Raw genomic sequence first — 17,091 nt, forward strand, 5'->3', positions numbered from 1 at the left:
CGTCGTTACAGCCATTTCAACGTTTTTTTCATGCTCATTGTCATAAAATTACATTCTAGACCAGTAGGCATTACAGATAATGTTAATTTTTTTTTATTGAAATTTAAATATTTAGTACAGGTGTACTGTTGCACCAATGACAAAATGAAATTAAAAAGCTGCTCATGTGCAGAGTCATGCGCATTCGAATTAGACTCGGTCTCGTTAAATCTGTACAATGTAGTCATTTATTTTTTTTTGTTTTAAGATGTATTATTTATGAATTTGGTATTGCAAATTTATATTATTATATTGTTGTGTAAATCAAAAATTTTGCTTGATTAAATGATATACTAAATATTGGCGGGAGTTGGCTTTACAAATGTCTTCGTCATCGGGCGACATAATACCTCACGGCTTTTCTTTTACCCCAAGGAAAATATTCTGATATGTTTTCCTCGAAGCCATGAAATATACGAACATGTATTACTGAGTATATTAACATGGGTGTAAAGATGTATTTTTCATGTGTACATGAACTTCATTAATTGCTTTATTACACATTAATATACTTATAAATTAATAAATTTTGCAAATAAACTCAGAAACACTGTACAAGAGTTCATACTTACGGACAATTTGATTATAGGTGTTTTTTTTTCAAATCATGACCCAAGCTAGAAAGTTTGGAGCAGATAAAGTCAATTATTTTAAAATAGGAATTTACACTCCCTGCATTGAATTGGGTTGGGGGGGAGGAAACAGGAATCGTATTATATTTCTGTACGTCTGGATGGACGTCTGTCCCAGAAAGTTTGCCCACGTCACAACTTTGTTATGGATAAACTGTACCTTCATACTCTGTAAAAAGATTGCAAACTATTTGACGGTTTATTCACGTCTCAACCCAAGGTCAATCCAGCAAATTCAAGGTCACAGGAAAAAGCATAACAATTTTTTACCATGCTATTTAATTATAATAGAGACTTACTGGAAGATCATACTTTAAATATATATTTCTTATGGCCAAGGGGTTTCTCACGAATTTGGTTCAATACCAATCCTGCTATTTCAAGGTCACTGGCAGAAAAAGAAGGAAATTCTTGCCTGTGCTATAACTTTGTGAGGGGGAAGTAACTGGACTAAAAACTTGACTTTTATCAAAAAATGTTGTTACAAAATTGCAAGCAAATAATATTTATTTGTTACTACTTCAAAAAATTATCTGACATGTACTTTTAGTATCAGCGATAAACGTTCAAGACTTCTATATATATATACATATATATATATTTTATATTTGCTATCGAGGAAAAGGTTTCATTTTCAAAAATATACACCTGTACTACTAAGAAGATAGTATCAGCTTCCTTTGAAACATCTGCAAGAATAATATGATATCCTTAGACGTGTTAAAAATTGGGACATAATTTGAACAATAAAAGATACAATACCACCGAGGATATAAAAAATCCTGACTTTTAAAGTTTCTTGTCAGATTCTGAAAGATAAATTTAAGACACTCATTTAATGTATAATGTTTCAAATTTAAAATTGGTGCCCACTGAAGAGAACGGTCTTATTTGCCTCGCTTCCTCTTCAGATTTTATCTTTACTATAAGATATCTTATACATGAAAAGGGTGACAGAATGAAATCTGATTATCAGGAATTTGTAAAAAATGCTTCTTCATAAGCCCTGACGCCAGTAGCATACATGGGAATTTTTTTTTTTTAAAAAAAGAGCAATTTCATTCTTCTTTCTTGACTTTATTGTTAACACAGTAAAATAAAGAAACTGCATTCCTGCATAAACATATACAAAACAAAACGCTATAAATATCAGAAGAGAAGTAAGGGGCCGTTTTACCAAGAAGAAAAATTCCAAAAAAAATTAGGTGATTGTAAACTTTTGCAAAATTAAAATTCTCTTCAAAATGATTTTGGAAGAACTATCTTACAATATTTCTTTTAAAAATGTTGAGATAATTTTCATATAATGTTTATTAAAATCTATATTAAGAATTCAATTTAGTCTTCAATACGGGTTTTTTTCCGTTATTTCCTGATTATGACAACGGGCACATGGCGGGTGTGACCGGTCGGCAGGGGATGCTCACTCCTCCATGGCACCTGATCCCACCTCTGATGTTTCGGAGGTCCGTGTTTGCTCTGCTCTTATTTTGTATATTTGTTTAATGGACGTTGAGAGTGAATACTGTTCGTTATTTCCATATCCTTCCTTCAGTCCTGAGTATCTTTGTAAAACGGCTCAATGGACTGTTAGATAATATAGTAAAATATGAAGTGTCATGACGAAATTTATGTCCCGAAGGACATTTTTACGTCACCTGAGTTACTCAGGTGACCTATTGCTATCTGTTTTCGTCCGTCGTCGTCCGTCGTACGTCGTCAATCGGTCGTAAACCTTTGAACATTTTCAGCTTCTTTTCTGCAACCACTGAACCAATTTTAACCAAATTTGGCACAAAGCATCTATAGGTAAAGGGAAACAAAAATTGTGAATTTCATGATTCCTGACCCCCCTGGGGCCTGAGGGGTGGGGCAAAACCACTAAAATTTATGCAATCTTTAAAAATCTTCTTCTTTACTCCTGGACATTAAGCAGTCAAACTGTTTGTGTGATTGTAATAAGCATTGAGTTTTTTACCAAAATTGTGAATTCATGGCCCTGGGGTCAGGGGTAATTGTCCTGGGGCGGGGCTAAAAAAGTATATAGTGAAAATGCATTATTTCTTTAAAAATCTTCTTCTCTGCTCCTGGGTATTAAATAAACTTACTATTAAGTGCACAGTTATGATGAGCAAGAGTGCCTCTTTCAAAATTGTGAATTTTGTGGCCCCAGGGTCAGGGGTTCTGGGGTAAGGGCGGGGCTCTTATTGATTATATAGTGAAAACACATGAATTCTTTGAAAATCTTTTTCTCTGCTCCTAGGTATTAGATAAACAAACTAAGTACATAGTTATGATGAGCAAGAGAGCTTCTACCAAAATTGTGAATTTTGTGGCCCCAGGGTCAGGGGTTCTGGTGTTGGGGGGGGGGGCTCTATTGATTATAAAGTGAAAAAACATGAATTCTTTGAAAATCTTTTTCTCTGCTCCTAGGTATTAAATAAACAAACTAAGTACATAGTTATGATGAGCAAGAGTGCCTCTACCAAAATGGTGAATTTTGTGGCCCCAGGGTCAGGGGTTCTGGTGTTGGGGGGGGGGGGCTCTATTGATTATAAAGTGAAAAAACATGAATTCTTTGAAAATCTTTTTCTCTGCTCCTAGGTATTAAATAAACAAACTAAGTACATAGTTATGATGAGCAAGAGTGCTTCTACCAAAATTGTGAATTTTATGGCCCCAGGGTCAGGGCTTCTGGTGTTGGGGGGGGGGGGGGGGCTCTATTGATTATAAAGTGAAAAAACATAAATTCTTTGAAAATCTTTTTCTCTGCTCCTAGGTATTAAATAAACAAACTAAGTACATAGTTATGATGAGCAAGAGTGCCTCTACCAAAATTGTGAATTTTGTGGCCCCAGGGTCAGGGGTTCTGGTGTTGGGGGGGGGGGGGGGGCTCTATTGATTATAAAGTGAAAAAACATAAATTCTTTGAAAATCTTTTTCTCTGCTCCTAGGTATTAAATAAACAAACTAAGTACATAGTTATGATGAGCAAGAGTGCCTCTACCAAAATTGTGAATTTTGTGGCCCCAGGGTCAGGGGTTCTGGTGTTGGGGGGGGGGGGGCTCTATTGATTATAAAGTGAAAAAACATGAATTCTTTGAAAATCTTTTTCTCTGCTCCTGGGTATTAAATAAACAAACTAAGTACATAGTTATGATGAGCAAGAGTGCCTCTACCAAAATTGTGAATTTTGTGGCCCCAGGGTCAGGGGTTCTGGTGTTGGGGGGGGGGGGGGCTCTATTGATTATAAAGTGAAAAAACATGAATTCTTTGAAAATCTTTTTCTCTGCTCCCTGGTATTAAATAAACAAACTAAGTACATAGTTATGATGAGCAAGAGTGCCTCTACCACAATTGTGAATTTTATGGCCCCAGTGTCAAGGGTTCTGGTGTCGGGGGTTTGGGGGGGGGTGCTCTATTGATTATAAAGTGAAAAAACATGAATTCTTTGAAAATCTTTTTCTCTGCTCCTGGGTATTAAATAAACTAACTAAGTACATAGTTATGATGAGCAAGAGTGCTTCTACCAAAATTGTGAATTTTGTGGCCAAAGGGTCAGGGATTCTGGTGTTGGGGGGGGGGGCTGTATTGATTATGCATGTATAGTGAAAAAACATTGAAACATTGAATATTTTTCTTTTTTGCTCCTAGACTTCAAGCAGATGAACTACATATGTAGTAATGAGCAAGGGACCTAATCTTCAAGAATTGTAAATTTCAAGACCCAAGGGTCAGTTGTACCATAGAGAGGGGGGGCTGTACTTATATACTAAAAATAAATGAATTGTTTGAAATGTGCTCCTTGGTATTTATCAAATATTTTTGAAAAGCAAGGATGCCTTTCCAAAAATTGTGCAATGTGTGGATCTAGGCCTAAGAGTAAAGGGTTCATGTGTGGTAGCGGCACAACTGATTATTGCTGAATATTACTGATTTGTTGAAATGCATTTTTTGTTCCCCTACCTTGCCTATGGGTATTAAGCAACCAAACTAAGGAACTGTTAAGTGTATAGTTATGATGACCATATTGTAAATGCTATAGCCTCTGGCTTAAAACATGGATCAAATTCAATCACTGGAAAGTTGTTGCATAATGCTCAGGTGACCTATAACGCCCATGGGCCTCTTGTTCCATTATTGAATTGCTTTAAGAACCCGGTAAAGGTCAACATTTGTGAACATGCTAAAATGTGCATTCACCAAAATAAAGAGAATGATGTTTCTTTTTTATATTAACTTTTGTATTAAGTTACTTGTTCTAAATACGTAAAAGTACATTGACCATTGTGAATCAATGTCTAAACTATAGCAATCTCTAGGATTAATATAAAACATACCTTGAATTATTAGTGTTATTTTTAACTTTTTTCACGTGTACTTACTTTAAATTTGTTCCTAGAAAAGCTATCATTACTAGAGGAATTTTTCAAAAATATCAATTTTCTAGTTGCCCGTCTAACGATTTAAACTTGGTTTTCGAAAAAATCTAATATTAAAGAATAAGGATGGGGTGGAGATAACTTTTTCGTAGAAGATTAATATTTGTTTTCCAATTGGACCACGACCTGTAACTCATTTGTGGTATGAATAGGCTCCTCTGAAGCAGGTCTGCAAACGCCTGAAAAAGAATTCAAATTGGCAAATGCATTGATTTATTTCCCTCGTATAAAATTATTGAAGCAAGGTGTTTCTGGAATTTTGTAGAAATAACTTTGTCACCTGACAATAATTTCATTTTGAATTTTTTGTTAGAAAATTTGACAGACACATTGATGAAAAGTTATGCGATATGAAAATCCTAAAATTAATGACATAATTTCAGTTGCTTCTTCAAACATACTCAAAACGTAACTATTATAATGATATATTTTACGATTTATTTGTAAAATTAAATACTCTAATTAAATGTAAATTATACGCTTGAACATTTCCTTTGCATATCAATAGCATTTTTATCTTGTTTACTTGCACAATGATACGTAAATTGTATGTGCGTGATAAAGGGATATTTATTTCCCTGTTTAAAATGTATACAACAAGACCATTAAGAATATTAAACTATAACGGCAAAGAACATTCATTTGATGTGTTTTGAGTTTCAGAGTATCTGTCTTGTTAGTCCTATAGACGTCATATCTTGATTGAATAGAATACAGTACTTAATCACTCTTTGTTTGCAGGAAAACAAATCAACCAACCAATCAATTTTGGCCATTAAAAAACCAATACACACTATTGTCCTTGATTATGAGTAAAAAATTGAGAACCCAAGTTTTAAATAATATACAGGTGTATCTCATTTGTACGGTGGCTGGTATAGGACATGGTATGAGAATTTTTTTTTATTAATTCGTGGCCACGAAATAAAAATTCGTGGCCACGAAATAAAATTCGTGGAGACGAAATAAAAATTCGTGGCCACGAAATAAAATTCGTGGGAACAAAATAAAAATTCGTGGGAACGAAATAGAATTCGTGGCCACGAAATATAATTCGTGGGAACGAAATAAAAATCGTGGGAACGAAATAAAAATTCGTGGCCACGAAATAAAATTCGTGGGAACGAAATAAAAATCCGTGGCCACGAAATAAAATTCGTGGGAACGAAATAAAATCCGTGGCCACGAAATAAAATTCGTGGGAACAAAATAAAAATTCGTGGGAACGAAATAAAATTCGTGGCCACGAAATAAAATTCATGGGAACGAAATAAAAATTCGTGGGAACGAAATAAAATTCGTGGCCACGAAATAAAATTCGTGGGAACGAAATAAAAATTTGTGGCCACGAAATAAAATTCGTGGGAACGAAATAAAAATTCGTGGCCACGAAATAAAATTCGTGGGAACGAAATAAAAATTCGTGGCCACGAAATAAAAATCCGTGGCCACGAAATAAAATTCGTGGGAACGAAATAAAAATTTGTGGCCACGAAATAAAATTCGTGGGAACGAAATAAAAATTCGTGGCCACGAAATAAAATTCGTGGGAACGAAATAAAAATTCGTGGCCACGAAATAAAAATCCGTGGCCACGAAATAAAATTCGTGGCAACGAAATAAAAATTCGTGGCCACGAAATAAAAGATAAAGAATTTAGTGTATTGACAGATCGTGTTCGTATTTCAGATTTGTCCATAGACGCGCGCGCGGATCTGCAGACAAAAACTGAGAATACATTTACAATAGCCAAGATTATGTCCAGTGCATTTTTAAATGTATTTCACACATTTATTGCTAGATGTTTCAATAAATAGAATGTACTTGTATTGCTTGTTTACTCAAACACTCAATGTTTATTTATTTAACAATTAGTGGCAGAATAGGCCCCTATTATCGGGAACATGACATCTTAAAAATTAGAGCAATATTCATATAATATTGTCATGATTGTTTTCACATAAAACTCAACTGTTCAATACAAATGAAAGTGTGTTTACTTCAATAAAGGTACATTTGTACAAGTAATTGTTAAGGCATTGCTTGACGTACAACAGAAGAAGCTAAATAATACATTATATAGTAGAAAATTTATTTCGTGGCCACGAATTTTAACTTCGTGGCCACGAATTTTATTTCGTGGCCACGAATTTTATTTCGTGGCCACGAATTTTTATTTCGTTCCCACGAATTTTATTTCGTGGCCACGAATTTTATTTCGTTCCCACGAATTTTATTTCGTTGCCACGAATTTTTATTTCGTGGCCACGAATTAATAAAAAAAATTCTCATACCATGTCCTATACCAGCCACCGTACATTTGCTTAAATTCTTTAATACAATTGTTGTAGTCTGGTTACGAATATTGAAGGGATTGTTAAATACCCGGATGAGAACATGTTAAAGGAAGCTGATACGGATTTTACTTTGAAATAACAGTAAATAATGCTGCACTGTACTTTCAATTGGTAGTATATATTTTTTACGATTAATTTTAATAAATACAAATGACTGTATGATAATTTCCACAATGAGACAACTAAGATTAAAAACTGATAAGTCTGTAATTTCTTGGCATAATGAATGCATTTAAAACAAGCTAATTCAGAGAATTTGTGCCCCCCGCTTAGGGAAAAGTAAACCATGCGTATTTCGGGGTCGGGGGTGCGGGGGGGGGGGGGGTCGGGGGTTTCGGAAACCCATCACTGAATTGGTAGAATTATTAAATGCATACTGAAGCAAATAAATATGCCAATATAGATAAAAAGGTTTGATGGATTATTAATTGTTATGTGTGCAGAAGATTCTTTTTATATGGAATATTTATCACACTGTAATGATGATATTATAAGTTTGTACAAGCCAGACCTCATAATTTTTTTTCATTTCACATGCTGAATACTATCGTTTAGTAAAAAAAAAAACAGTACTTCGAAAAAAAAAAATGGATCGTCCGAGTTTCGATCCGGGCCTTCTCACATGTGAAGCGTTGAGAGACATACTACTAGATCAGGGAGCCGCTGTAGCATAACGACAACTGTATACAAACATGAATTAAGTGACTTGCGTGTATATATTCACGTTCAATATTGTCAAACTTTTACAAAATGCATGGTGTTTACTCCACTTATTTAACATTTATTAAACAGTTCTAATAGATGTAATAAGAATATAAAGTCCACCGAGAACCTGTTTTATACGTAATAATTCTCCTCATATCCATGTGCTAAATAGCGAGTTGCAATACGATAAATACTAATCCAACCAGCTAATTCAGAGAATTTGTTTCCCTTGCTTAGGGAAAAAGTCGGCCCCCCCCTGACTGAATTTGTAGAATTATTATATGTATACATGTATACTGAAGCGAATAAAATACATGTATGTCAATATGCATATAAAGATTTGATTGCTTATTCTTCATTATGTGTATAGAAGATTTTTTATATGGAATTTTTATCACACTGTAATGATGATTTTATAACCTCATAAATGTTTCATTTCACATGCTGAAAACTATCACTTATTAAAAAAAAAAGTATTTCAAAAAGGAAAAAAAAATAAAAGGTTCGACCGAGAATCGATCCCGGAACCTCTCACATTTGCGGCGAGAGTCTAACCACTCATGTTTTCAAGTTTTCGGTATTCTCAAAATTTTACACTATCCATGGTGTCTGATTTATTTAGCCTTTATTAAACAGTTCTAATAGATGTAATAAGAACTTAAAGTCAGCCGAGAACCTGTTTTATACGCAATAACTCTCCTCATGCCCCTGTGCTAAAAAAGCGACATGTAATACTATAAATACTAATAAACATGTGCTAAAAATAGCGACATGTAATACTATAAATACTAATAAAACAAACGGGGTGGGGCACTTTGAGAGGGGTGAGAGACGTCCGTGGGAGTTCTGATATAAAATTACATAGCAAAAGCTCAAAATCTTCTTGAAATATCGCCCGAAAATGATAGTGTTTCATACAAACAAAATGTATAAATTTACGACCTTGAATTTTGCCTTTTTGACCTCAAAATCAATAGGGGTCTTCCTTAGACCACGGGGATTTGTTAAGTAAAATTTCATTGCAATAGCTCAAAGGGTTCTAGAAATATCGTGTGGAAACGAAATTGTTTTAACAGACAGAATTTGCTTATTTATGACCTTGAACTTTGACTTTTTGACCTCAAAATCAATAGAGGTCTTTCTTAGTCCATAGGGAGTTGCTATGCTAAATTTCATAGCAAAAGCTGAAAGGGTTCTCGAGTTCTGTTGAAACGAAAACGTTACAGACAGACAGAAAGACGGACAGACGGACGGGCAAACCCAAATTTATATCCCCCTTTTAAAGCAGGGGACAACAAACGAGGTTGGGCACTTTGAGAGGGTTGAGAGACGTCCTAGGGAGTTTTGGTATAAAATTACATAGCAAAAGCTCAAAATCTTCATAAAATATCGCCCGAAAATGATAGTGTTTCATACAAACAAAATGTATAAATTTACGACCTTGAACTTTGCCCTTTTGGCCTAAAAATCAATAAGGGTATTCCTTAGACCACGGGGATTTGTTAAGGTATTCAATGTGTAACGAAGGGATTTTGACTGATTTTAAATAATTTTAAACTAGTTAAAAGCACACAGCTAGAAAACAATAAAAGTTAAATAAACCAAATTCACAAGACTTATAACATGTAAGGAGACGGTCATTTTGCACATTTACAATTTTGAAGAGTTATCTGCCCTTGATGAAAAGAAGAAAACTTTTGATTTCACAAAAAAAAAATAATTTTTTTATTTTATATTTTAATAAAGAGGGAGTTTATGCATATTTTCACCAAGAGATTTCTTTGAAATTCAAATTACTTTTTATAATATCTTATAAAAACATGCACTGCCCATAGACTTCAATGTAAAATTCAAAGTGATATTAATTGAACAATAATCAAAATTTTGTAAATTCCTTTGGTGGAGCATTTTCATTTGATAATATCTTCAAATTGCTACCATGATTACAAATATTGGACCGTTCATTTATTAGGTACAAAATATGGTCGTTATACATTGAATACCTTAAGTAAAATTTCATTGCAAAAGCTCAAAGGTTTCTCGAGATATCGTGTGGAAACGATGTAAGACAACTTTTTACAAGGATACCATAACTTATTTTTGATACAGGTAATATTCTTCTCAAATGGTGTCAAGGTGATATTGTACCAATCTTTAGAGAGCAGACCAAGATAGATAATTATAGGGCATAGCCCTCATGAATCTATGGTAAATATTTTCAACAATGCTAAATAATAGACTGATGACATTGCCATAAAGTAACTTTGTTTAACTGATGCACAGTTTGGATTCAGACCATGGATTGTCACCATAAACTCAAGTTTTGCCCTGCAAACTTTAACTGATAAGCATCTTTTGAATGGCAAAAACTCTACTGATGTAATATGGACTTCAGTAAGGTATTCGATGGTATTAATACAAATTATTTATTGAAAAGGCCCATAACAGTAGAGAGCAAGGAAAAATGTTAAACAGTAAATTGTCTCTGTATTAATATTTCTTAGCTTGATTACTGTTCATAATCTTACTATTTCATGTTGATGACCTGTGTTTTCTATTTCAGACATAAGTATGCACATACAATTTCTTTCTGAGTGAACCATTTGTTTTCCAAATATAAATTAGTCTGCATAGAATACATACAATTCCATGGAGATCACATGAAGTTTTCAAAGTAGAATTTTAGGGGTGGCTTACTTCTCCTTAGCACCTGATCCTAGGTTTTTTACCCTAAATAATAAGTTAGCCAGGTTTCCTGGAATCTGATTGTTTGTCACATTTTGTCACATTCGTACAAAATTAACTTTCCAATAAAGAATTCTTGAAACAAGGAAATTATTCATTGTTGGAGAATTCTGACTCCACGCCTTGGTACATGTACAGATTATATTCCGAACCAGCTCCTGACACATACGATGTAGTTGAAAAAGTTAAATATAGAGAATATCATGCAATTAATACTGAGTGGAGAAAATCCATATTCTGTTTCCTTATACTACATTCTCCTCTGAATCATCTACTGACAGACACGACGTAGCTTAAGAACATAAATAGAGAGGGTAATAAAACAGAGAAAAGGAGACTCGTATCTCTTTGTATACACCATATTCTGCTTCCTTATCTTAATTAGAAGATCATATCAATTTAAGTCCCCTTTTCCGTTGAATCAAGATCCTCGATTCTCAACTCACAGATTATTATGGCTTCCTGCGAGAGGCTGACTGTGTCTGTTTAGTATAGAAGTTTTATGCCTCGTTATTTTTTGAGGATGGGGTGAATGACAAATTTCCACGTCATGAGAATTTTATAATTGTTAATGATCTTAGGTTACATGTTAGGCTATTCTTCAAGTCATCAAAACCACTGACTCTATAATGCGGTGGTCTATTCCATTTCTTCCGTAACTGTTTGCATATTTTCGGTCCTTTTAGGAATTTTGTATTTAAATCCTCTAAATCATCAACAATGCAATCGGCTACACCAGGCTACCGGTATATAAGAGCAATAATGCACCTTACACAGGAGCAATTCCCTATTTTCTATCCTGAAAAACAAACTATATACTCGTGAATCCATATCAAAATAATCACTGGAAAGAAATAATATACAACTGTAGATATACTAGAACTATTGGAGAGAGATTATATGAAAGGTAAAAAGACATAGATTTGAAGTTTTCATTCATTCAATTTATTTGTATATCACTACTTATATATTGCAATAGCATTTCACACGAAAATTATCTAAAATCTTATTTCATCTAAAAAATATTGAAACTTCAAATTTTTGGACGGGTATGATTGACACATTCTAGCATTTTCACAGATTTTAATTTTATTTTTAATATACTAAGGAAAAGTGGCATTTTCTTGTGTTTTAGTGACGATTAAAAAACTATAATCCAGAAAATTGAGAATAGAAATGCTTTACAGCAAGACATACACACAATATATTTTCAGTCCGTGTAGTTTTTGTGGTGAGCAGGCTTTAACAATTGACCATACCCGGTAAATCGTGCCCTGTTAAAAAAAACATGTTTTACAGGTGTGTTCAATTTGCTAAACTCTGTATTTAACACTAAGCGCGGAATGACGATACATGTGAAAATGGTTTTGCTTTCAAACATTTCTACTCTAAATAAATTATAATTTTTTTTCTGGAATAAAGTTTTAATATTTTCATTAATAAACAACAAAATGCCACATTTCTTAAGTATTAAGATAAAAAATAGTGAAAGTGGTATTGTATAATTTGCTGTTAAAAAATAAAAAATGTGTATGTATGGCAGGTAAAATGATGTCTTATTCGATAGTCTGTCTTGTAATATACATATATATTCGAAACATTGTGATGTATGCTCGAAATCATTTTATGTATTTTCAAATTCTTGTGATATATTTTTAATATTTTGTGATATATGTTTGAAATCTTGTTATTTGTATTCAAAATCTTACGACGTATGTCCAATATTTCAAAATGATTGAGATTTGAAAATCTCGTGATGAATGCTATTTAATGTTATGTTTATATTCAATATCTTTTCAATATGAATATTTAAAAAAAACTTGTAATGTATGTTCTATAATCATGTGATGTATTTTCAACATCTCGTGATATATATTCGAAATCTTATGAGTGTTATAAAATCTAGTGATGCGTGCAATGGAAATAATAAAAATATCAGTAGCGGTGATCTGCATCGTGATGCACTTGACTTCACAAGTTTAATCATTGGCAAATCTAACTGTAAGTTTAAATTAGGTAACCATAGTAAGACAGAATTCGCCAACAAAAGTTCATTTTCTACTAATTAAGCTCTCTCAAATGACACCAAAATCACTAACCCTGTGACCATAACTGTGACCTATATGCTAAAACTAGCTAGCTTTATCATAAAATTTCGAACTTTCGCCATTACTTTTCAACCATAGGAGGCATAAACTTCATGTTTGGTATGCATACTCAACTAATTAAGTTCTTTCAACCGACATCAAGGACAATGACCTTGATGATAATAATAATAATCTTTATTCAAGCATACGGAATCTGGCAATGTACATGAACATTGTTCAAGGTGTGAGTATTATACACAAAATAATAATTATAAACTTGATATACATAATTCAATAGATAAGTTATAAAACAAGTTGAATACTTAATCTCATTTTTATATAAATAAACGAGTATATTGCATTAAATATGCCTAAATCATTGATAGTGTAACGTTCTTAAAAAGTACAAATAATTAATATTTGGGTTCGCTTAGGTTTCCTTCCTAAGAATCATGTTTATAATATAAAATCAAAACAAACTTCAATAGCAATATCGAACAACTGACGTAAAGTCACTATATAAACTTTTTCCTTGGTCCTACCTGGATAATGATTAGTAAACTAAATAACAACGAACTATAACGAAGGAATCACTTACAATCAAACCAAAAAATCAAATATAAAATTATGTAGCTGCAGACTGAGTGGTTTAACGAACAGTTCTGTTGTTTCCCGACACAGTCTGCAACTACCGTAAACACACCAAAATAATCACAAAGTAACATTATCATATTAAGACACACAAACACAAGCTAAAGTCACCAAGACACCATAGCTATGAACAGGACACGACTTTTGGTAAGACACAAGCTAAAGTCACAGAGACACCATAGCTACAGTCACAAAGACACTAGGGAACTGGGTCCCTGGGCTGAGTGGTCTAACTAAGAATTCTGTTGTTTCCCGACACAGCCCAGGTACCCTTCCCAAGTCACCTAACTCCGACAAAAAGTTACACCAAAAGTAAACAAAACAAGATTGATCCCTTTATTTATATACTATTTCTCCTATGCCTTATTGTTATTCATTGGTTAATAAATTCTAATGATTTGATTGGCTAAAATATCAACTCTGATTGGCTACACATAATATGATTTGATTGGGTGATTTAAAAACCTATTTCAATCCACTTAACTAATTCTGATTCATTACAATAGCCAATTAACACCACTATGGCTTATTTCCAAAAGGGTCCTTTTACATGTATTAAAATTGTTGGCATATTACATATATTATATATTACTTACTAGAAAAAAAATAAATAGAATACTAGCTATAAACTAAATGGCTTTAAAAGTAATCGTTTTATGCAAAAGCATATAAAACATAAGTTCTTAATTGTATATGAGGAATGAACAGTTGAGCTATAAATCTTTGACATTTTTCTTACGTTTCTCCATAAAATGATTTTGATCTCCTTTTTGAATTTGTTTTACTTGTTATTGTATTAATCTGGTCAGGTAGAGAATTCCAATTTTTGATTCATTTTAAAAATGTTTGACTCTCCATCTTTTTTAACCCTTGGCACTATAAAAATTAAATTGGCTTGACCTTTTAAATTTTTTGACACATTTCGCGTTAAATTGCTGTACATATAATCTGGACCTTAATTGTGGAAAATATTGTAGACACAGTTGAGGTATAACTGACAAACTATACTTCAAATATAAAAAAAAAACCTTTTTTTCAAATTCGTTAACAATAACTCTTGATCTAGTTGAGAGAATGACTCTAATACACTTATTCTGTACAACCTGTAGTCTATTTCTTTTTCAGATAGACCTTCATACAAACAAGTAATAGCATAATCAATGTGCTACTGAATTGAAGCGGTACACAATGATTTTCTTGATTGCATTAACAAACATGAGTTTTGTCTTATATAAAAATTTAGGTCGTTGGTTTGTTTTGCTGGTAATAGTTTCTACTCACCAGATATTCAGTTATCTAAAAAACAATCCTAGATATCTAACACGATTTTTACACTCAATTTTGATACCACATACATATGAAAAGGTTTTCATATCATAAAAATTCAATTATGAGAACCTTCTATACATATTCTGTTTATTCATATACATGTAGTAGTAAGACCATCAGAAAAAAAATGTCTTTCGTCGTTGCCGAAAATTATATTTTGTTTTTAACTTATTGTACATGTAATTGTTTCAAATGATTAACAGCAAAAATCACACACCCTACATCTCTAAACAGGTCTCTCTACACACAAAATAATGCTGACAACAGATGTTTCAAAAATACAACCAACATTAGCATCATAAGTCTTTTGAAGGTTAAAAGATACGGGATCAGTTCATATCAAGCTTCCGAGGACATTTCACAATAAGAGATGCTATTGAGTACTACATGCGTATTTTGTCCAAAAATATACCTAAATATTAGGCTCTAGTGACATATCTTTTTAATATCTCTTCTAAACGTTGGATTCATGAAGGCATAAATTATAGGATTAGTAACATTATACACAAAGTACATATAAAAAACAATGTTGTTGTGCGTAACGGCACCAAGTGCCATCAACCAAGTAGGGAAAAAGGCGATGATAAAAACAACAGCAACAATAAATAACATAAATGCTGTCTTGATGTTTGCTATTGTATCTTGAACTTTGATATAGTGATGAGGATTTTTATGGGCCTGTTGCTGCTGTACAGGCAACGTCTCGTCTGCATTTTCTACTGGTCGAGGAGAGACGCCATTTTCAACTTTTTCCACCTGCAAAATCTTTTGTTCTTTGGCGTTTTTGTTGTTGTCGTTAGCAGAAAGTGCAGTAAATGGCGGTGTTTGGGATGGGGCGTTTTGTTTTGGGGGCTCTTTGAGAAAGGTCTGAAGACTAATGTTATTCATAGCCTTCTGTTTTCTTCTGTTTGATCTTCGTCGGGTGACGGAATAATAAATCATAGTATAAAGTAATAGCACAATTATCAGGGGTATCAAATAAAACGAAGAATAAATTTTCTGCCACGTTATTAAGTAAGCCATGCCCACAATTGTTCCTGGATAATTACATTGACCAGTGTATTCTTCCTGATGATACGGTGTCGAAATAGTTTGGTGAATGATACCATCTTTACTGTGTCTCTCTTCAGTGCTGTCTGAAAAATCCCCAAGAGATGAATCTGCGTACATGTACACAGAATAGGATATACAGCTAAGTGTACCCAGAACACAGGCAAAGACTGTCAACAGGCCAATAACAGTCCTTGCCCGAGTTCTATTCAACAGATGCAGGAATGGGTGGCAGATGCAGAGATAACGGTCCACAGCAATGACCACCATTAAAAATGCAGACAGGGGTACGCTGAAGGTCAGAAGAAATATGTAAATTTTACACAGAGCGTCGTACAGAATCATAAACCTAAGGTATACACGCAGACACACGCAGTATACGGTATAATAACAGAACAGGTCAAAAAGTCATACACTGCTAACCCAAGAATGAAAACTGACGAGGTGAGTTTATCCTTTTTCTTCGTGTACACAAAAATGACAATTCCATTTCCTATGATGCCTATGACGCTGAATACGGCAAGCATGCCTATAACGATGAGATCAGAAGTATTCAGTGGAAATTCCGGTAATCCCTCCTCAGAACTGCAGTCAATCTGCTCCGTTTGACAGTCCGTACCGTTCATTTTTCATGAAATACCAGCTCCTGAAATTATAAATAGATAATTATTACTCAGAATAGAAAGAGGTGCTATATAACATGTATCCAAGTTTTTTTTTTAAATTTCACAAATTAAAAATGTTTTCATAAGTACTATATACTATCACGAATGGAAACTGGCGAATACTATGAAATTTCGAATTTCATGGGAAGGGGGGGGGGTATCTTGTGGTTTCCAAGATATGAAGAAACCCAGGAATTTATGTTCATCATGAAATGAATTTTTTTTACAGAATAATATGGAGATAAGGCACAGTATTCAATCTCAAAGTCCATAAAAAAATACAAAATAAGAGCATAGCAAACACGGACCCCTGAAATATCAGAGTTGGGATCAGATGCCACGGAGGAGTGCGCATTCTCTGCAAACCTGTCACACCCGTCATATGCTCC

The 17,091-nt window shown here is 33.5% G+C and overlaps 1 protein-coding gene across 1 annotated transcript; it reads right to left on the bottom strand.

The window, feature by feature from the left end:
• Positions 1-15,413: 15,413 nt before the first annotated feature.
• LOC134253050 (orexin receptor type 2-like) lies at positions 15,414-16,663 on the bottom strand. Its single transcript, XM_062735570.1, is given in 2 exon segments — positions 15,414-16,397; positions 16,400-16,663. Coding segments are annotated over 2 exon segments (1,248 nt in total).
• Between the last annotated feature and the right edge of the window lie 428 nt (positions 16,664-17,091).

Source organism: Saccostrea cucullata, unplaced genomic scaffold, assembly GCF_032062105.1.
Source record: "Saccostrea cucullata isolate Sc308-1 unplaced genomic scaffold, CSIRO_AGI_Scuc_v1 ctg5110, whole genome shotgun sequence".
NCBI classification, from domain to species: Eukaryota; Metazoa; Mollusca; class Bivalvia; order Ostreida; family Ostreidae; genus Saccostrea; species Saccostrea cuccullata.